Raw genomic sequence first — 23,825 nt, forward strand, 5'->3', positions numbered from 1 at the left:
GTGTATTAGCTTAGGTCTTAGTATAGAAATAATCACATGAAAATTTTCAAGTAAATATATGACTTATAAGTTCTTCTTGAAGATGACATGGAATGTACTGCTCTGATATATTTTTTTTTCTTTTCCTGTCAAATATTGAATTATGAATTTTATGTCCACACAAAATTCAGCCAATAGATAACTCTTGAGTAGGTCTGGTAAAAATTTGAAAATATATTTCGAGTTGGTGGTCATGTTCCCTTATATCTGAGGAATAATTTATCTGTTAAGAGACTAGTGTCTAATGCTCTCCTTCAGAGAAACTCATCATCCTGTTTGATAATGACTGTTATCTTTGCTTTCAGAGCAAAATTCCTTTCCCTGACAATGAGAATGACTGCTTTGAATCTTCTGCTTTTCCTATTGCCATTTCCTTCCTGTTAACAAGAGGCTTTAAAAGAATAAAATCTGTGGAAATTAAAACATTAGTTGCCATTAGTGTTAAAGGCAATCTTTAAGTGTGTTAAGGCCTCATTACTATTAAAGGTCTCAGAGATATAGGCAGCAGCAGTGGCCATTCCAGACAACTTTGAGATTCCATGAAGGAAGAACTTAAGAGCCCTTTTTATGAAGAATGGCAGCAATGGTGGTTGTTTCTTAAAAAATACTAATTTGTGCTTTATTTCTATGCAGAGAGAAATGGGGGATCTCTTGTGTGCTTTTGTGCATGGTGCAGATAATTCAGGAGAGTATTGTAGAGAGGAGCTGTGTATGTAGCACATGTGAAGGTGAATGTGATGGCAGGAGTACACAGCCCATGTAAAAGTCTGCACTGTTCCAGATGGTAATATTTTTGTGAGTGGTTCCAACATTAAACTACATAACTAGTAATATTGTGATAATACAAATTACTTACCATAAATATCACAATGTAGCAATCAATTTTGGGTTCCTTTTCATTGTTCTCTAGCTTTCAATTACTTCTGAATTTTCAGGGGAAAAAAAAAAAAAAAGATTTAATTATAGTTGAATGTTCACAGTGAAAGCATTATGTGGATGTTTTTTGGCCTCAAAAAAGAGTATCATAACCTGAGACAGTTGAAAGTTAAATTTAAAAGTAAAAAGAAATACATCTTACGAAATCCGTGGAAATGTAAGTCTAATGTACAGTGACACTATTAGAAAAATGAAAACATTAAATATGTCTTTAGTTCATATGTGCTTGTGGAAACTTAACAGAATGATAAAGTTGTTTCATAATGTTAATGCAAACAACGACGAGAGTCTGTTTGTTATACTTCAGTGTCTCTGGCTCAATATTGTGCTCCAAAATCTCTTCATTTTAAAGCAAGGCTGAGCTTGTGGATATGAACAAGGTTTTTGTCGAGAGTTTTGCTGTAATACTTAGAGGAGTTTGGGTAACTGAGGAAAGGGGGCAAGAAGAGCATTTGCCTACCCATTCTTCTCTGTCTAGCTCTTAGTTGCCTTTGAGGCACTCATTTATGTAGCTGATGTTTTTCCATAGATTTAGTGGAGTGAAAGTTGGGAGATGTTTCTGAATGAATTTATTAAGTTTATATTACAATAATTTATTTTTCCTTCTGCTTATTCCCCTTTACTTCTCATGCATTAATTCAAATTATGTTAGTATCAGCACTTGGTTTTTGAATCCTGTGTAGATTTTGCTGCTGAGGCAGAGGGAGTCTTTTGTTTTTAAGAAGAGGTCAGAATACAGAAGTATAATGGGAAAATCAGTTTACTAACTGCCCTCTTCTTCATTGATTAGTACAATTTATTCCCAGCTTGTTGGAATGCAGTTCGTATTTGAAAATGCCCATAATAAATTGGTATAAAGAGGCCTAACAATTTCTGTTTAAGGGAGTTTTATTTACTCTAGTTTATGCATAATCTTGGAGTTGCATACAATATTTCTGCAACTCCTTTCTGAAATGCTTGTTGAAATTTGCTGTTTTATATTTGCAGCGGATATATTGATCTAGAAACACTTAAACTCTATCAACTCAAAATAAACAGCAAACTCGGAATGATTCTGTATACTCTCATTTTAATTTCAACATTGTTTCAGGGTTGATCAGATTAAATTGTTTTATGTCTGCACCTTTTTTCATTCTGTTTTCTTTGAGAAAGAGTACTAGATTTTAGATAGAAAAGAACCTGCTTGCTTATTTCATTACAAATGTTAGTGTGTGGCATACCTCATTTCTTTTTTTTTTTTTTGGGGGGGGGCAAGGCAAGGACACACACACACTTCCAAGAGGTTAGATATTCATCCTGTAGAGATGGCTCAGATTCCTACTGTGTCAGTTTTCTGGTGTTTGATAAGCCACACAAAGCAGTTGTGGGAGAAAGCGTATCACTTGTATCCATGGTAACTCGAAAAATACTTTGGAACTCAAAGGGATAGAATAAGCCAGAGTAATAGGTCTCATTATAAGGGCAAAATACATAAAAGGTTCAGGCATATGCTTTTAATTAGTTGCCAAAAATAGCTAGAATCAGAGACAATGCAATGAAACAATTAGAAGTGGGTAATGTTTGAAATCTAAAGACATGCTCGACTGAAAGGCTTTCATCTTACCATCTTATGGGCATTTTGTCCATGAATACTGATATATTTGCCATGGTTTCTTAATCATGCTTAGGACATGAGAGCGCACACTGATAAAAGGTAGTGCAAGTTTCATATGACTGCAAGTTTCAGAAGTTCCATAGTGATGTTAATTCTCATGGCTGTGATGCAGCTTCTTATTGATGGCATGGGCAAAGCATTCTCTTATGTTTTACAAGTGCACTGCTGGAAAAATAAATGTAATGAGTGCTTCTATATAGGCATAATAATAATAAAAAGAAACTGAAAATGCAGATTAGTTTGAGATCGAAGATACAGTATTTTTCAGAATAAGTCACTTTAATTTTATAATAGGGAGGTAAGCAATGGGGGAAAGTGAAAATGTAATATGAAACTTGAATGGATGCACTAGAATTGAATCCTGGAGAATGCAAATATGACGATGTATGAAGTGCAAGGTATAGGATATTTGAATAACCATTTAATAGAAATATTTTAATACAGTGAATAATTTTAAAGTTTTCTATTTGAACAGCAGTGTTTGTAAGGAATCCATCTTGTGTTGCAGTGCAATTCTCTACATTATTTCCTCCGTTGCTATAGAAACTAATTCTAGTGCAGCTGTGATCGCTTATCAAAATTCTAATGTTTCAATACCCATTTCTTATTTTGAGTTATTTAAATAGCCTTGTCTGTCTTTGAATCAAACTGCACATTTCATCACTGCTGAATTGTTGACTGGTCAAAATGTTAATGCAAACTGATAGCAATTGCTGGTTTTGGTTTGTGTTTTTTTTCTTTCTGCCATCTAAGCTATCATACTTATTGTTAAAGTTTGAGTAACAAGCAAATTAAAGCTTTTTCGCTGGATAAATTATAAAGGTCAATATTTGCTGTCTAACATCAGCATTTTGTAATGGATATTACTTCCTCAGTGTAATCTTAATTATATTTAATATTTCATAAACCTTAAGTTGTTACTGATACATTGCCATCGGCTGTGTGTATGTATATGTGTGTGTTTACATATATGTGTTTATATGTGTGTGTATGTAAGCTATTGTTAGGATGTTTTTAACTTAAAAGTCTGTATCTTGACATGTTCATTTTATGAAAGTAAAAATTTTGGTTATACTACATCGTCTAAAACTAGTCAGCTGCAAAGTATACTGCAGCAGAACGTCACCAGTTAACAAAGTATTCTGAATCTCTTTGCTTCTTGTATTATTTGTTTCTTTGAACCTGGGTTTGGGTCATTGGATTGTTTGGGGTTTTTTGGTGGTGGTAGAGGTTTTTTTGTTGTTTTATTTTTTGTTTGTTTTTAACAATGAAAGTACTATGCTGGTAGGTATATGTATTTACTGCAGGTTGCAGCAATGTAACTAGCATATGCAGAGGAGGAATACTTGCCTGTGAATTGTTAAACTACTATATTATAAAAGGAGCTTTATAGATATTTGAGATACCTGTATTTGAGATGATCCTCATCCTTCATTATTATAGCATAGAATTGATTTTTTTCAATATATATTGTAGAATCAGGTTGAAAAGGACCTGTGGAGGTCATCTAGTCTAATCTCCTGACTGAAAGAGAGCTACCTTCCAAGTTAGACCAGGTCGCTCAGGGCCCTAGCCAGGAGAGCTTTTGAAACCTTCAAGGCTATTAATTACACAGCCTCTCTGAGTAACATCTTCCAGTCTATAGCCACTCTTATTTCAAAGTTTTTTCCTCATATTTAATTAGAATTTCATTTGTTGCAACGTGCACGTATATCAGTTGCATATCGGCTTTATATATAGCTTAATGAAGTAGTTTAAACTCTTAATGCTGAGATTTAAAAAAACAAATTAGCATTCTGGTTATGAACCATGTGTAAACATCATTCTGCTAAGTATGTTTTCAATGGTAATGTCAAGATCTAAAAACTTTGCTGACACCAAATTATGAGAAAGGGTGAGATGGTAGTAGGTCTGGAGACGTATGTTGTATGCTTTCTAATGTTGTAGCAAAGCCACTGAAATGTTCCAGTAGTACTTTTCAAGATAATCACTGACTTTCTAATGAGTGTACACTAATTTCATGTAGAGTGAAATAAATAATTTTCAATTTCAAAATTATCATACAAACATTTTGCAGCTGTAGCTGTCAGACTTTGATTACTAATTAACTGCTGTGCACCACCTTTAAGTCTCTTATTCAACAAGCAGCATCAAACAGTAATTTCAAATTAAGTATATAAATTTTTGCTAGCATGAGAAAAGTCTATGAGAAGTTTTGATGGATATGCATGTTTTCAGTCTGTCACAATGGCTAGTAAGTTTAATATTGTGGGTATAACAACATGTTCATGACAATGTGATTTTCCAGTTAATGTTTTGAGAAATTAAGTAGGTTGAGAATGCTGCACTCTTGATTGTTCAGCACTATTGTTTCTTTGAGTGGATGGCATGGAAGACCAGTTCCTCTCCTACTGTTCGTTGAGAGCTGAAGCATCATTCTGTAGACCTTATGAGCCCTCTGTATGCAATATGCAGCTCAGCTACTATTCTGTTATCCTTGTAAGTTCTTGCATAGCTCTTAAGACTGATGCTATGGTTGAACAGAAATATCTTCACCATCCAGATTTCATATTCATCTAGTCCTTTCAAAATGCAAAAAATTACCTGTTTTGTGAATTGTAGGACAGGTATGGAAACATAGGAACAACTTATGTTACATATAAGCCTAGTAAAGCAGCTTGCCTGTGACAGTGGGAGGTCTCAGAAGTGCTGCAAAGAAGTACAAGAAATTTAGTTTTGAGTAAATGTGTTTCATAATGCCTGGAGAAACTTGTTTGAGACCTTGCTGGAGTGATTAGAACAGACTGACATGCTCCCTGCTGCTTAATCCATGCCTTTTCTGTGAATACGTAGTCTTCATACTGAGTGTGTGAAGGAAAGATACCTTGGTTTTGAAGCATATCCATTTCCTGTGATTTCACAGTGTCTATTTTGCCTTTCTTTTTCTGGACAGCTGGCCCCAAAAGCGGTACTAGTGCCATTATGCCTAAGCATACTCTCTGCAGACACTAGTATCTAAAAGGTTTTAGAGGAGTTCTTGAGCATATATAGGCAATTTTCTTCTATTTGTTGACCTTTTAGGTACTCCTGTAAATGAGATTGTCCTTGATTTATCTGGGTTCTAGCTGCTTTTTATTTGGTAAAGTTATGAGAGCTGTTACAAAAGAAAAAAAAAATCCGAATTTTCTAGAATCCTTTCTACAGGTATACTCTAATATACTACAGAAAATACAGTCCATTTTACTAAGTCACTGAGCCAGTACACCGAGATGAAAAGGGGAAAAAGTACCTGAATAGATAAGAGCAATCAAGGACTTTGGAATCTCAGGATCTGAATAAATGATTACCACCCTCTCCCCACTCAGAAGGAAAGAAAACAATAAAGCTAAAATATAAATATAAGTGCTTATTCTGGGAAATGTCTCGCCTCTTCTGGAATGTAACTAGCTGCGTTCTCTAGGTTTGCAGATTTTCACCTACAAATATAGATATTGCCACTCATCAGACATCACTGATTTCTCTTTTATCTCTTTGCTCTGTTGACACTGCTTTTTTCTCAGATCTGAACCACTTTTTTGCATGTCATGTGGTGTTTTATTTTCCTCATTTCTTCACATTTTTTCCTCTGTCATTTTTGCTTTGTTGTTTTAGCTGTTTGCAATTTTTCATTCCTGTTTGCGTCTTGTCTGTTCTTTATTCCTCTCTTTGCTCTTCTTATTTTCTATACAGATCTACTGAACTTTTCTCCCTTTATTTCTTTCCTTTGTTCATTTACCAACAACCTATCACTTTTTTGTGAATCATTGCACCTTCTCTCTCCTTTTACCTTTTTTTTCCCCTTCTTCCGTATACTTTTTTCTCCACCCTAATATTGTACTTTTTGTTTTCTTGTCCTTCTCTTCCACTGCAGAGCTGCTGCTGATGGAAAATTCTGTGAGGGTATATCTCTTAAGAAGCTAGTGGCTTGGAGGTTTCTGTGTTGGTGTTGGTACACAATTCAGGTGAATTTTAAATTAATAATAATTTATAAGACTTGAATTAAAAACAGCCCAACAAACTCCCCCCTCAAAAAAAAAACCAACCCCAAACCCCCCAAAACCTGGAAGAAAACAGCTAGGGTACTAGTCTTAAAAGACTTGGTTTAATTTCCACATTTCATTGGAAACTTTTTGTGATGATGAACACTTCTGAGCTAGATTCACAGCAATCTTTATTACCTCTTATTTAAACCTGTGCTTTAATTCTCTCTCTGTAACATGCCAAACATGTTAACTTCTACTATTATAGTAATACTGTTATTCACCATAATATATTTCACTTAATATAAATTAAAAGTTATGAGATACCCAAATTGGGATCATATAGATATCTTAAGTAGATGGCAGAAAATTTAACTCATGCCCTACTCTTCTGGTTCGTTTTCACCAGTTAGGGTAGTAATAAATAGAGCGCTAAAATACTAGGGAACTGTACACAGTGTTTTGAAAAAAATTACAAAATGCAGCTACTAAGGTGAAGCTGTTTTAAGAAACTATAAAGTTATTGCATGTTAAGTTGCAGAAAAAGTTCTCATTAGAGGAAGTAGTTGTATCTTATTTAAAATAAATTATGGAAAAAAAATTATGGAATTCTGATAGTTAAGGAACATGTTTAAGTGCAGTATATACTGCCGAATGGATCCTGTTTATATCATCAAATGAGTAATTATTGAGATCTTAGAGGGGGTTTCTGTATTGCTTAGAAAACTTTATATCCTTTTTTTTTTTTGTCAAATAAAAAAATGAAAATGCCTGAAATGAGCTGCAAAAATGTTAAGATATTCAAGAAAATTATATGCATAATTTTTCTTTCTAGTCACGCTTTCTTTCCTCATTTGAGACCAAGTAGAATGAGAGCAGGAACATCACAGGAATATTAGCTATGTGTTACAATACTGGGAATTGATTTTAGACCTCTGTGGAATCTTTTTCACCTTTTCAGCACTTTACCCTGCTGCTCAACTCCTGTGCTTAATGCTGCAGCTGTAGTAGTATTAAACTGAACTGGAATTTGAACTGTAATTTAAAGTGAAAATTGTACTCGAACGAAGTATAGCAATGACAGGGAAAAGTTTTCTAAGCTCACATCCTGCTGCTATGGTCCAGAGGTATGATGGGATTCTAGTATGCACGCACTGATCAGAAATGAGGATTCTCAGGGGCCTGAGATGGTTTGCAGTGGGTGGAGTTTTCAAAGCTCTTAGCTGTTAAGCTCTGAATTTCTGTTAAGCATCTGTAAATGCTGGTGATAGAGCTGAATTTGGGTGAAATTTCAGAGATTATAAAAGGCATTTCCTCGTCACCAAGACACTCAAGATTTCAAAGCTGGTTGTCAGTCACCTTCAGCAAGCAGGACTTGTGGTGATTAAAAGAGGAGGGACTGGGGCAAGGGGTCGAACGGGGGTGTGTGGAAGATTCTGTGAATTTATTTAACTTATTATCTTTTTGGAAGTGGTATTTTTCTGACAATTTTGATAACTTGGAAAAAATGAACGGTGAACAGAGGTATGAAGGAATACCTGTTCATTTATAGAGGTAGCCAACATAGTGATCTGAAAAGTAGCATAAAGGAAAGTTGGCTGCTTATAAAAACAGTAAAAATGATACCAGCATCTAAATAGAACTGAAAGTAAGTTTTTCTACCTGAGAAGTTGAGTGAGCATGCTTAGTACAAATGCTTCACTGAAAGGAAATATAATTATGGAAAGGAAGGCAAACAGTTTTACAATTAACTTCTTAAAGATCACTGCTTAAAAATCTTTAGAGTTGGATGTAGTCTCAGGAAAGAAGTGTTTTTGAAGTGTCCTTTTAAAAGTAAAAAAAAATAAATTGATTTATTGATGTTTACGTCAATAAGAGATTAAAATATTGAACCAATAGATTTAAGCAGTATTTAGATGCATTTTGGACAGCTGGAAAGTATGAATACAGAACCAGGTAACAGAACTCCTTCCTATTCAAATTAATAGAAATACTGTATAAGGAACCAGAGAACGATACTTAAATTGAAAGAAAATTAATTCAAGAGATGCTAATGTATAATTTTCATTGAAAGACAACCAAAATATTTGGGAAGGAAACAAAAGAATGTCTTTGACAGTTAGTTCACTGTAATACTTTAATAATATATTTGTAGTTTAAATGTTCTAATTTGGGCTAATTTGGGGAAAAGAAATATTGGAATTTTTCACCAGTGCAGCACTTCTCTGTATTGCTCTGTAAAACAGAATGATAGTAGAGCACTTCTTATTTTTAAGAATCTAAGCGCAGAAAAGAGCAAATCTCTTTTGTCAGCAAGCAAAACCAAACTGCAGTTCTACAGGCTTATGATGTAAACAGACAAATAAAACAAAAAATTACTATGCAAGTATCAGTAACTTCAATTGGTCTTAGACATTTCTTGAGAAAGAAAATTGAAGCTTTAAGGACTGGACATAAACATAATGCAATAATTTTGGATTAGTTTTATTAAAAAACAAAAGAGAACCTTTTCATTACATGAATGACCAGTAGAATTAGCCTTAGAAGGTGACGAAAATGCAGTTCTAAGAACTTTATGTGACATCAGATGTAAATGGCATCAATGCTGCTTCGATTTCTACAGGTGTGGGATTAAGCTCATAGTGAGTGGACATTTCTGTGTATTAGGAAACAAATGTGAACTATGTTTTACTGAAGAAAAAAAACTAGATATGATTAGTGTTCTTGTTTACTGGTGAATTGCTTAGTATAGAAGATAATTCAACTGTGAATAAAAGTCTAAAATGTGGCAAATGCAGAAAGAAAGCTAAAAGATTCTTTTTCTCTTGTCCATAATGACCTCATACCACTCCTATATTCCTCTTTTTTCATTGAGCAAGATTCATGCCATAACTCTTTTGGAAAAGAAATAGAATAACGCCAAGGTAATTCATTTTATTGTGAAATAATATATTTTTTCCTCACAAAGATGCATGTAAGCTTTTCATTTTAAAGTAAGGAGAACCCCAAGGTTTCATTCAATATTTAATATTTATATTTTATACTTCCCATAATGTGGGTTAATTCAGTCAACGTAATACTTTTGGATGGTGGAAAAGTTCAAACATGAAAATTCCATTTGGACTGTCTGTGCTGCATATTAGAAATCTCTAAGGGTATTTAATCATTCAGAATAAGAAAGGTTTCTTTAATTTTTAAACATGTATTTCATTTTATGTTTTATTTAAATTGTCTTAGCATTTATATAGAACCCCTTGAAGGCTTGAAAATTTGAAATTTACGTTAGATTTAAAAAAATAAATAATTATGAAGCATACATAGTGTATGTGGAGATATATTAGAGGAAGAAAAGGTACTATTTGAGTATGAAGATATTTTGATAATTACAAAATACGTCTTGCAAAAATTATTAATTTATATAGTGATTATTTGTTTTAAAGGAATTGGAAATCAGATTCCCAAAGAAGTTTTGCAGTAATGCTGCCTCCCACAATTGTATGAATATTTAAAGAAGTAATATATATGAGAAACTCCAAGTTGCAAAAGCATAGTTAATTACTGCTTATGAGACAGGGAAATTAAAAAAAAAAAACAACAGGGTTAGTTTCTTTTCCCGTATGTTAAGATGGATATTCTTAGAATTACTGAGGATATACAGGCTAAGAAAGCTAGATTTGCGCTGCCGCTGACAACCTTTGGGAAAATTAATTAAGATAGCAAAGTCTAAACACTGTAAACATGGAGAGGAACGTCACCAGCTTCATGGGAAAATGTTGTACAGCCTAGCGTGGTCCACTGGGGACCTAGACAGAGAGGAGAAATGAGGAACATTGAGAGTTGAAAGTTCAAATAGTAACTGAAAACCTAAAGAAGTATTTCTTGTAGTACGTTCGTGTATGTTTAAACTGTGATTCCACTCAGAGAAGATACTGGAAAAAGTTTGTGGGTTTTCTCATAGTTACCAATAGTATGTTCCAGGAATACTCATTTTGGCCATGGTTGCTGTGTCAGATTTTACTGACAGTCCCTTGAGGCTGATGGCAAGGATATGTACCATCGCCCCTTGGCTGTCTGTCAGTTCCCTGTACAGGGACTGAGGAAAGCAGATTAACCTTCGTTGTTTAACAAACAGTACTAAAAAGAAGGTGTTTATTTACTTCTGACTTAAATGTGCGAATGACAGTTTACACGCTGAAATTTCTGAGTGTAGCAGCAAAATGCTAATCTGTGTTTGTCAGGTGTTTCACTTACAGTTGTGTTTTCTTCAGCTGTTGAGCAATGACTTTACTATTGCTGCTGTATGAGTTTTTTCCCAGCCCACTAAAGAAGGATGAAACTTTTAATTAAAAGAAGTTAACCCTTAAAATATTGATTATTGAAATCTGTCCATTGACAGCAATACACTGTATTCTCAATTTAGAATTTACTAAATATTTGTTACTAAGCAACAAGTTTCACTCATGTTACGAGAATGCAAAGTTATTCCACATATATTAGGTGGAAAACTAGATGTGGAATCTTCATCCTGTTAACTTTCTTTTTGTCTTTCCTCTGTTGTGACATCGTCTGGCTGGTAGGAACCTCAGGCTAAACCCGATTTGGTTTCTCTGATTAATCCTTTCTTCCAGGTTTGGGATATATGTTGGCTTGTTTTTCACCCTGTCTAGTGCAAAATGGTATTATAATTCAATATGATTAATTTCACTGGGAGAATTGGCAAATTTTTTTTCTATCAGGTTTGAGAGCAGAAAGTTTATTGGAAAGCTTGCATAGAAATGATGCAACAATTAATTTCAGACTTTTGCTGTAACTGTTCGTTAAGAGTAACTCTTTAGCAGATGTTAACCACATGCGGTGGTCTTTGGAAGGTATTCTTTGGCTTTGCCACAGTATACGAGTATGCAAAAGTGTAACTGTGTGTAAGGATGCACCTTAAAAAAAAGGTACAATATATGTTATGGTCAGTGGTTCTACATATAAACAGAACATACTTTCCTTTCAGTGTCAAATGTTTTTCTCCAATAGTCAGTGATAGGCCAGCATGTGTTAGCAGTGGTTTTTTATTTTAAACTTTGATACATATGCAAAATGTTGTTGACAGATTGATTGTTGAAGTTGGTTGTTACTTCTATGTAAGTTTTAAGGAAAATAGCCAATATTAGATACTTGGTGTCGCTGTATTCACTTTTGTCTGTGATATCATTCATCTTTGATATCGTCAGTCATTAGAATGTCTTCATGTAATTCAGATTTGTGGTATTTTCAATGAGCCATAATATGAAATGATCATTTTATTACATCATTTACTGTGGGGAGGGGGAAATTAATTTAAAATAAATAAAAATAATAATTTTCACTTTAAAAATCCCTTTGAAAACTTCGATATCTTTTTATGTAGAGATATCTTTTGTTCAAAACCAGTTTATACCTGTTTAGACAGAGATGTCCTTAGATTTTTAAACCTGGATATTTGTTTTAAGCATTTACATGCTATTTCTGTTTGGTAAACTAAACTTTCAGAAATAAGTAATTAAAACCAGCCCCAGTATTTCAGCATTTTCTGAGATGTTTTGAATCACAGCTGGCTAATAAGAATTTTCCTTTCTTCACTTCTTCCCCGCCTACATTAAAAACACCTTTTCTGTCACACAGCCTGTGCAGTTTTCCCATAGGGATATGTAATGGAGTTCATCAAAGTGAAAAAAGTGAGTCACACAGTCATTTCTTTACTCATGTAAGACAATAATGGTGTTGATAGTTACCCAGACACGCTTTCATATCTGTAGATTGTGGAAAAGCTGGGAGTTAAAAAGTCTTTGCAGACTAGACTGCAAGTGAAAAGAAAGCAAGCTACATGGCGGTCACTGTCTCATTCAAGGCTGCTTGTTGCCTTTTAGTAACAAGCTGAAATGCTATTGCTCTGAATTTGCTAGAATATTTAATTATATAAATCGTGAAACGAAGTCCTGTTTTTATGGTATAGTCAAATGATATTTCCTATTATTTTATTATGATTAAAATATCATTCTAGATTCTAAAATTATGTCTATCTAGTCTCATGGGCACAAGTTATCTAATATTAAAAAAAAAAAAAGAGAAAAAAAAAGTGCTTTCTCAGATCTCTCCATGTTTTGCAAATAAAACTTTCTCATTATTCCTTTGTGGCGATTTCAAGATTCTTACTGACCCACTAAACTCTGTTTCATATGTAAGGTTTTATGTGTATCTGTCAGACTGATGACTACGTTTCAAGTATAGCATCTCCTACCTGCTCTGTTTTCCTTTCCTGTCCTCTGGGACTGGAGTTTCAACAGTTAGTGACACTGGGCTAACAACAGAAGACCTTATGCATGACTACTGTAAGAGAAACTTGCAATGACTTTGAACAGTAGGCTGGCTCTGATGGGTTTATCAGAGAAGAGAGGATTCCTGACAGTAGTATCATTTGGTAGGAGTGCTTTGCATTGTTTTAATTACTCATTTGCTTTAGCAAAAGCTAGGATGAGTTCCATTAGGAGCCCAGTGAAATAGAGAAGAGCCCTGTATTCCCCAATTATCTTTGGGGCCTATGTTTATCTGTGCAGTAGATCTGCTCCATAATGAGATGTCCTGTCCCTGTCCTTCAGTTTCTCAGCTTTGGGGACCTGCAGTGTTCCCTTCTAGCCAGCGTGTCAGAGATTGCTTTCCATGGACGGTGTACACAAAACCCACAATGGTTTGGGCTTACATCAAGTCCCAAAAGCTGTGAAATGTTCCTGCATGCCACAGTCAGATACAGCCCAGACTTCTAAAGGAAAGGAGAACAAAAGGGAGCCTGTCATGAAGACTGCCTGTTTCCCAAGAGAGCCACAGTAGCGTGTTTTCAGCCTTGTTCCATAAAGGGTAACTCTTATGCATACTCTGTTTATGTGATATATTGCACAACTGGTAGTTACCTCTGAAGCAGTTAGAAGGTTGATGTACTCAGTGAGAATTTAGGACACAGACAGGGCAATCCTGTATACAAAAATTTGATGGTGAAACTAAAATGTGTGACCTTTGTCATTTGGGAAAGATCAGTTTCTTTCTCAGATGAATCTGAAGTCAAAGCTTATATTGTTCTGATGTTAATACTTTTGTTAACTTCCTTGTTTGGTAGATTTTTTTTCTGTGAGTGAAAGTGGCATGTTTGACACCAAAAAACATTGCTGCTTTGAAATTTTTGTGTATGAGGTGTGTGAGGGACATCGAAATCTTCATTAAAACCTCTACAGAAGATGTAAACAAAATGTGATACAGGTTTTACCTATCGTTGGTATTCCTTTCATTTCAGCTACTGCACACCTCAGTGTCTTTTCCCAACTCCAGTCAACTGTGTAATGCTGCATAGTAACAGATGAGATGAAAAATTGAAATGTGATTGTTTGAATTAGCTTTCTGTATCCATAGCCATGCATCCTGGGTTTATTTTCTGAGGAGATGTATCACCACACTTCTCTCTAGATAGCTAGTGTAAGTGAGAAGCAAAGAAGGTCCGCATCAAGTGTTCATTCCAAGCACAAGATTGCTCATGGTCCTTTTTCCACTGTCTTTATTGACCGGGCCTAGTGTCTAACTTCTATACACAGGCTACGTACGCTTTAGCTGTTCTTAACAAGTAATAAAGAATCTGAGGCACTGCTTCTGTTGTTAAATTCACTGGTGATCAGAGTTCACTTGTGCGAAAAGGCTTTTGTCTGTCTTTATTGCTGCCTTATTTGTCTTTAAAGTTTAGTTTAATATCTCCCTGGGTGAGCAACAGCATGGGAGGTAATCAGAAGTTTGATAGCATGGCTTTAGGGAATGCATTTTGTTTGCTTAATTGGTCTACATTCCACCTGCACGGAATCTGACTTAAGATATCCAAAGGTTTTCACAAGGTAAGTATCCCTGAAATTTAAGCCTAGAATTCTTGTCATGCCATATTTATGCCATATTTATTTATATATGGTTTATGCAGCCAATGACTGTGTATTTAATGCTTTGCTTTTTCTCACATCTCTTTCATCTGAGACATCATTCATTTCCATTTTCAAACAAGTATTTTTCACTAGTGTTTTAGTAATTTAAAATGTAAAGTAAAAAAAGACATTTATAGATTCTTAAATAGTGTCCAGATATTTGGACTTACCATTTTCCACAGAACTGTTCAACAGTAAATAATCAGAAAGTAAATAAAGAATTTTGAATTATTCTCAGCAAACTGCATTCAGAGGATGAGAAGAACACCTCCGCTAGATGAACTACAGCCGCCTCCGTACCAGGATGATAGTGGTTCTCCTCATCTTTCATGTACGCCTTCTGAAGTTGGAGACAGTAAATGTGAATTTTCACAGTGTAGCAACAGTCCAAGATGTTCATATAAGTGCCCAAGTGAGGGGAGCACGGGACACGAAATAGAAAGCTTTCATAACAAAGGATATGAAGAGGATGTACCAAGTGATAGCACAGCTGTCCTTAGTCCAGAGGTAAATGAAAACAGTTCTGTGTACTGAAGTGTCATGCGGTGCAGCCTTTTGAGAGATTCCTCTCCCCAAAAGATCAGTGTACAGATACATGAACGCTAATATTGCAGCTCATTCATTAAAAAAATGTTAGTTTGTCAGAAAATATTACAGTAGAGTTTCAGATTGTTCTCTATAGTTATCTTTATGGCATCTTAACTTTCAAACAAGTTCCCAGTAAGAGTGATTTATTTTATTTTTTTTTAAACAAGTCAGAAAACTTCATCACGCTATAAGGACTGCAGTCAAAATTCTTTCTTCCACATAATTTTTCAAACTGAAACAAAATAAATCCAAAACCACTTTTCAGACGCAACACCCCATAGTGTGAAATGTCTTTTATGAAAAAAAAATTCACACAAAACCAACAACAAAAGATGCATAATTTTTTGAAATTGTTGAGGGTAATATAAAGGTTTGTTCTGTTTAATTTTCCTTTTTTCTTGCTATGAACTGTAATTAGATCTATTTATTTTTACTATCAAGAAATAATATTTTCTGACATATATTTCCTTGAAATGTCTTTAACAACCACTTACCGCACCGACATCTGTGCAGAAGAATGTCTTTTGGTACAAATTTCTCTTTTGTCTCTACCTGAAGTTCTGAAGAGCATGTTAGGGTTCAGTTGTGATCAGCCAACAGCTGTTTCTGTCTTAGTAGACCTCTTTTTGGTAAGTTGATGTTGCCTGCCTGGGGTGTTGGTGCAACATCTGGAAGCCCCACCTGCTATGTGAATGCAAGGTCCTCCAGTAGCTGTCTACATGTACCTGGTGGTCAACTAGGACCACTGTCTGTATGAACATCACTGCTGGTAAAGACATAGCGTATGATCGTTGAACCCTAACAGATGGCAGCAAATCTCATCCTAGTTCTTCCTGGTTTATGCCACACTTCTCATTAATGTAAGTGTACCCGATACAAAGTGAGAAGACTGCCAACCTTTTTTACAGCCACTCAACAACTTGAAGAATGAAACTTTCAGAGGAATAAATTCCCATAGCTATGTAGCAACCAGTTTAAAATGGTTCAAAAAGGCTTCATTGTTGTGTCTGCTCATTTACATGAACAAGCCTATCTTTGATAATATGAAAATGCACAGGAAATACATTTGGTTTACCTACTTGGGATAAATTCTTATATGAACAGTAGGTTGACCTGTACTTGTAAGCATTTTGCTTTTAAATATCACTATCAAAGTAGCTATTTTAAAAATACAGAGGATCAATATTTTTTTTTCAAAATTTGAAGTGACAGTAAAAGAAATTAAAATTAAGGATAAAATACAGTTTTAGAACTGATAGCATTTACGCAAAGTTCAGAAAGCATGTTCAAAACAGACATGTCTTAACAGAATTCCAGTAAAATCACATTTAGAAGGCCATGATAATTTTTGGCACATTTATAGAGCCCTTGTGGACTGCAACAAGAGCTGCATTTGCAAGTAGGGGTTGTAATTCCTGTATTCTTTGCTGGCATCTCACTGTGCTCTCAATCACTAGCCAGCTCTTCAAGCTGGTACTATAATACATTAACTTAAAAATCTGTGTATGCTTGCACTGAATTAAGGTAGTTCTATCTCGTAAGAAATATGTATGTATTTTAACATATGGGGCACAGAAGAAGAGATCCTAAATACAGCCTAATTTAATGTGAACCCTGTCTGATTGACTCCTGGCTTTTGGCAGTACTGGCCAGGTAAAGTCCTTTGATTTCTTCTTGGCTGCAAGTCAGCCATCTCCTCAGGCTTTCGGTGTTTAATTACCTTGTTTATGAAATTAACAAAAAGATCATAGTCACTTCATATTGCTTAGAGAAAGCCATCTATTTCTACGCTAGATTTAATAATAGAATACAATAAATAAATAAATAAATAAACTGCTTTTTCTTCTTCTTCTTCTTCAGGATATGTCAGCTCGAGGATCATCTTCACAGCTTCCTAAACCTTTTGATCCTGAGCCAGTAGCTAAATACGGCACACTGGATGTGACTTTTGACTATGACTCACAGGAACAGAAGCTTTTGGTGACAGTGACAGCTGTCACAGACATTCCCACATACAGCAGGACAGGTGGAAGCTCGTGGCAAGTACACCTAGTGCTTCTCCCTATAAAGAAGCAGAGAGCAAAAACCAGCATCCAGCGGGGACCGTGCCCTGTCTTCACAGAGACATTCAAATTTAATCACGTTGAGTCTGAGATGATTGGGAATTATGCAGTTCGCTTTAGACTGTACAGCGTACGTCGCATGAAAAAAGAGAGGATTGTGGGAGAAAAGATTTTTTACTTAACAAAATTGAATCTTCAAGGGAAGATGTCAGTGCCAGTGATACTGGAACCTTCTTACAGTCTGTCTGTGAGTATTAAATGAGGCAGAATAAGAATACAGTGATATACAGTGTCCTGAATTTTGTAAGAACAGTGTGTATATTTATAGAGTCATCACATTCACTCGGTCTTTTTCAACAGTCATAGCACCGTATTAGCACAATGATAATTTCCTTATAGCTTCTGTAAGTACATTCACTTTCCACCTGCAAAAGCTGCCCATGTTTTGCCTTGTAATTACTTAGAAATTTCCAGTCTATAAATAGGGATATGATGGTAAATATAGATATACATGTATACATGCAAATACATTTATACGTATTTAATATTGTAATCTTTACTCTGCTACTGACAGTGTTTCAATGAAAAAAAAAAAAAAGCTGTATTACCGAGTGCCTTCCATTCTGTTGCAATTAAATCTTGGTTGCAATAGGTATTTTCCTTTCAAGAAAGAAAGATAGGAAAGAGGAATTTTGAGAGCACAAAGCCATTTTTAATAACTTCAGATTAGAACCTTGTAAATAATTGATTTCTGGTTCAGTCTGAAGTGAAAAATAGTATGAAAAGTAGTTCAAACTGAAAAAGATTTTTGTTTGCTGAAAAAAAACCCTACCTATCTGATGAACAAAAAACATTGTCCTTCAAAATAACTTCATCTTTTTAATAAAGCAAAACAACGGTAATTAAGGGTAAACTTAAATATCACTGTCAAAAACCACAGGAGATCACTGTATGAGCAGTGATCAGCATCTCCTTTTTCTTTTTTGTAGGTATTTAAGTATGCTTCTGTCTGGAAAGAGAATGTTTGTCATGTTGTGGTCAGGGCTTCCTAGACTAGGAGTGGTTGAATATTCATTGCTTAAGAGCTGCATATGTGCCAAATAATGGACTTTTGGAGAAAGAGAATGTGATTTAGCAAAGACATCCTTATTTGGGTGGTCTATGTGTTTTGCAGGGTTTTTTTTAAACTATCAGTAAAAGAAAATAGAATAGGAGAAGGGAAAGAAAGGAAAATTCTTTTGCGGATGAAACAGTGCAGTTAATTTGTTCTGCGTTTTCAGAAACGTTTAGATTGATTGAAGTTGCGTTTCTGTTGAATATGAGTACTACAAAAGACACTCAAAATAAAATGCCGTGGTATTGAATGAATAAAAATGTATTTATTAGAATTAGTAAAAGCTGAGATTAAAACTTGGATCTCATGAAGGATCTTTTCTATGATTCGTTAAGAAGCATAGATCAGCCCATGCCAAGGATGAAGTGGTTCACTTAGCTAGTGTGAACTTTCCTAATGCAGAGTTGGCTAGTTTCATACCTAGTAAAAAAGCCCCCCATGAAATTCTAAATGTAGCTGCTAAATTTGTGTGTGTTCTCAATAGGTTCTAGTGTGAAATTTACCAAACTCTGTGACAGAGGTTAATGAATGGGCCAGGCTTTTGATTGATGGTTATATCCCATATGTGCACCCCATATGCATATGTGCATATTTACTTGAGCTTCTGTGGCAAGGAGAGTAAAAACAAATTCCAGAAGACATCAAAGATAAGAAGACTGTTATTTATTTTCTGTGATGGTAAGAGATGCCATATCTGCATTTTTATTTCCCCTTATTTTGGGGGGGAAGGAACAAGAGTAAGAAATATTGGTAGGAAGTGAAAGTATCTTCCAGAGTTTGTTGCTGTAATGGGATTTAGGCAGATTTATCTTAGCCCTACTTGTTGCTGGAAAGGAACCTTCATAGTCTTTATAGCTTGAATGAGGATCCATGGTTTTTTGGGACTATGCAAAACAGTTTTTAAACCTTCAGAAATTCATTCACATCTGAGTTTTTATAGGTATTTTTCTGTTATTATTTATAGCCTATATCATATTTTTTCAGTGAACAGATCTATTTCAGGATTTAACATACAGTTATTTTGCAAGAGCGTTAAAGTGTATTTTGTTTTTAGGATATGTGGCTGAAAGTGAGAGGCATCCTGGGTCACTTGACAACTTCAAGCCATTGTTATTGCAAACACACAGATCATCCTGATCACAAGTTTGTGAACTTTCATCTGAAAACATCAGCTTGTTTCATTTCCAACCTGAATTTCTTCATGGGCCGTTTATAACCATTTCTTCTTATGCCGGCATAGTCCTTGAGCTTAATTAGGTCTTACAGGTGTTTCCCTCTGGGTATATTTATACACATTGGTCATACTCCTTCTCAACTGTCTTTTTGCTAGAATAAACCAACAGCAATCTTTATGTCCAACTAATCATAAATGGCAGGCAGGATTTATTTAACAGGAGAAGGTAAGTGTTATTTCGATTTGGAGAGATCCAGCTGTTCAGGGGTATTTGTAATTATAAAATCCATGATAAGGTTCGTCGTAAGTTGTGAATTAAATTTGCCTTGTTCAGTTGCAGAGTGTTTTGTTGCTCTGAAGTGTTTATATTTGACAGCTTTTTTTGTGAAGATATTTCTTGGACACATGACAGTTGCCCTATTTTTTTCCACTGCTTCTCATTACATGGATTTTATGTATTAAATATACCTTCTGTCACTGAAACTTCCTAATCCATTGAAACATCTATGCTAATCTCTTCTGCAGAAACATACTTTATTTGCTTCTGTCGGTGCCTGATATTATATGTATGTATTTTATTAGCTAATCATCTGCCTTCTGATTGTATAAGAACAGTTTCTATCCTGTGAAGTTTAGTATTTTTTCTGACATACCTTAAAGCTATTCACAAGGGAATCTGTTTAAATTAGACCAGCAAGTTCAATGCCTTTGAAACATAGTGATGTGTTCACATGAGTGGGCCTGCAACTCTCTGGTTATGCCTAAAATGCAGACAAGTACATGTCGTGGTGAGTACACGTTGCTAGTATGTTCCTTAAATAGGTTTCAAAGCTACATATGGCTTGAGATTTACAAATATATTCACAAATGATCATCCTCACCCCACTCCTCACCTTCCTACATTGCGTATAACGTTTTGCATTAGCAGCTATTATCCACAGTCCCATTGCCATTTGTATTTAACAGTCCTGCGTTGCTGCAGTTCTCCATCGTAACAAGGAACTCCTCCTCACGTGGTATCCTCAGCTCCCTTATTTATCACACACTTCTTTCTAAGTTCGGTGTATGTTTGAGTGAGGAAGAAGCAACAGAGTGCTCTTATCACTGTGACCTGAGACTGTCCCTTTCAGATTTGAGAGGAAGTGGCCATTGCATCAAATGTTAATAGCAGGGCTGTACATTGTGGTTGTGTCTGTGTATAGTTTGCTTAGGAAGACCTCTGTTGATCTTGTAGAGAAAATTTACTTGTAGTCTGCAATGGTAGACAAATTTTCGTTCACACACCTCGGAGTTTAGAATCCGTTATGATGTTTATTTTTCTTCAAGAAATCTCCATGGACCTGTTATAGTTGCTCTTCATTCTTCTTAAGCAAAGAAATTTTCCTCTTGGTGAACAACAACATCCAGTATGATGTGATTATAAAAACATATACGCAGTTTATTGAGTGAAATCTCTTTGGAAAAGATAAAAAAAAACAAGTGTAGTCCTCTTCACCATCCCATAGGTTGCTTTTTGGTGTAGAATAACAACACACACACACAGTTTAGATTTTTTTGATTGATTTTGGAAGTACAGTTTTGACGACAGAAACACACTTCTTCCTGCAAAGCAAATCTAGTAATCGTTTAATATGTATTGTCAATGACGAGATGGTAGCTGTGGAGAACTAAATTTATTTCTTTTTCTTTCTGTAACATTCTTCATTTCTAACATATTGAACTCCCAGATTTGATCCCTGTAACAGCAAATGGGTGGTGTAGACATTCATACGTGCTTAAAGGATTATTTTGTATATGTTTACTATAAACGTCCATATTAATTATAATTTTTTTGAGTGAAGGCATTTATGCATGCAATGTATAAAAACGCTCACTCTTGCACACACGTGTGCGTGCTCTCTGCACTTCGAGGACGATGGTCTAGTATAGGTTGGTTTATGCATTGTGCTCAAGGCATTTATTTCATGTTGCCCTTTGTGTGGCTTATCTTTAGTATTCTTTCTAGTGGATGTTTATCAGTTTATAAACTCAGAAATGCCACTCTGAAAGCTTTTTTTCTTTCTTGTGAATTGGCCATTTTAGAGTCAAGCTGTCAGGTTTTGTGTGAATCCTAATAGTTTAGGCCTATTGGTGACTTTACCACTGTGTTCTTATGGCATGGTCTATTCAAGATCGTATTTGGAAGGCTAAATACTAAAATTTGTATGTATAAACATGCCTTTACTAAATATTAGCTACCAGTATGATACTTTAAAACAGTTAATGAAACAATGACTAAAACTTGTCAAGAAGGAGAAAAAAAAAAAAACCTCAAAAGATTTTACTCGTAGTATTTTATTTAACTAGAATTCTACCTAAAAGGATCAGTTACTATGTGATGGTGCATAAACGCTTTCAGTTAGCTTGTAAAAATTACATCCATCAAAGTAAGGGGCAATTATCTTTAAACACTGAGCACTTTCTTATCTTGGGAATAGCTTGCTGAATTCACTTGAGTTAGTGGTGTAAAACATGGAAGATCAGAATTAGTCCTTTGGCACAATAAGAAAGATGACTCTTGTGATTTATTTGGAGAAAATTATTAGGTGATTGGAAAATGGTGATCATGTTAGTGAGGGTGCAGGAGAACTTGACAGTACTTGGCAAATGAAGTGGATTCCCTGTGTTTGTCTGGTTGTGCAGGATTTCACGACAGTATCGGCAAGCAGCAGCCATTGTCTTCTCTGTCATGGCTGCCTCACCTTGTTTGCCTTTGGTGTTCCCTGATCACTGCTCCTGGCAGCTAAGAAGATGAGCTCTAACTCATGGTGCTCTCTGCTCAGGTCTTCATCAGGATATGGGTGGGGGAGGACCAAAAGACAACTGTGGCTACTTTGCTCTAAAACTAATGGTGTGTCTGTACTGTTCTGACAAGTTCAAGTTTCAAAAACTAGAATCTGACCAGATGATAAGGACCTCCCACTAGATAAGTTCAAGCATCACAATTAAAAATTAATTGACTTTCCAAATTAGTGCTATTTGCTCCTGATTTTTTCTTATGTAAATATGTCTAATCATTCATGGCAAATTTTTGACACGTAGTTAGTCTATTCATCCAAGAAGCACTCACTGGACTAGGCGTTGAGACTCTTAGACTGTTTTGGTCCCATATAGAATAACTTTGATGCTTTGTAGAACGCAGTTAGATAGTTGTCAGAATTATTTTTTTTTTAATGGGTACAACTAGTCTCAGGTGACTGCAGCTGTTCTGTCATCTCAGGAGCAAAATGGTTGACTAGTTTCCACATATACCACTTGTTTTTGATAACTGATTACGGTCATGGAGGGTGATATGGATATTTTTGTCACAGATTGAATGAGCCTCTTGAGTGAGCTGTCCAGAATTGCTAGAATGTTTCCTCAACCTGGATAGAAATTCATATTCAGTTATTTGATTGAATCCAGACTAAGAGGCAGTAGTCCTTGTAAGTTTTTAACCTCTATAACTAAATTCAGTACTTCAGGCCTTTCATGAGTTATTTACTGTCTCAACTGTGATCAAGAGAAGGATCTTTTTCATTAGAATGCTCTGCCTTATACCATCATATGCCTGGGCCATATTGCTGCTATATATTGCTTAAAAAAAATTATCTACTCAGTTTGATCCCCACAATCTTTGATATTTGGGTCTGGAAATAATGGAAACTGTTTCAGACACAGTATTAACTATTTTGAGTGCATGATGATGCTTTTCAGTCTCTAAAATGCCCCCAGTCAAATGACAAGCTGTGAATGACTGCTCTAGATTAAATCAAAGTAATCCTCTTGAGCAATACTCTTATTTCTTCAGAAAGCCAGTCAATCAGTGACAAATATATTGTTTAGAATTATATGTGTAGCTTTGATCATCTTGAAAAAAATAAAATGAGGAAAAAAAACCCCACTCATCAATACATAAAGCTAGAAAAATTATAATTTCATCAGGTATCTGTGAGATTCTCACACTATCATTCTCTATGACATAAGTATGATCTCCCAATCTGAACTTTCAAAGAGCAGCAAGGAAAATAATGATACTGTAAAAACAGACTCTAAATTTCCCAGAATTGGCTTTGTAGGAGTTACAAGTAAAAATTATCAAGGTTGTCACTAGCCTGATAGTGGAAAAAATTCCACTTTTGAAGACTACAAGCTGCTACTTAAATCTTCCTCAAGCAACCCTTTCAATGGATAGAGATTCTTTAATTTATGAATTCAAGTGAAATTTTTGTTTCCCTTAG

The 23,825-nt window shown here is 35.1% G+C and overlaps 1 protein-coding gene across 4 annotated transcripts in view; it reads left to right on the forward strand.

The window, feature by feature from the left end:
* SYT14 (synaptotagmin 14) overlaps positions 1–23,825 on the forward strand; it is a 55,748-nt gene that overhangs the window by 18,538 nt on the left and 13,385 nt on the right. For all 4 annotated transcript variants that reach the window (XM_009982125.2, XM_009982126.2, XM_086629071.1 and 1 more), the window contains exons 3-4: positions 14,866–15,134; positions 17,076–17,525. In XM_009982125.2, coding sequence (XP_009980427.1) covers positions 14,866–15,134; positions 17,076–17,525 — 719 coding nt within the window. The remainder of the gene's footprint in view (positions 1–14,865; positions 15,135–17,075; positions 17,526–23,825) is intronic.

This window comes from Tauraco erythrolophus, chromosome 2 (genome assembly GCF_009769465.1).
Source record: "Tauraco erythrolophus isolate bTauEry1 chromosome 2, bTauEry1.pri, whole genome shotgun sequence".
Classification (NCBI taxonomy): Eukaryota; Metazoa; Chordata; class Aves; order Musophagiformes; family Musophagidae; genus Tauraco; species Tauraco erythrolophus.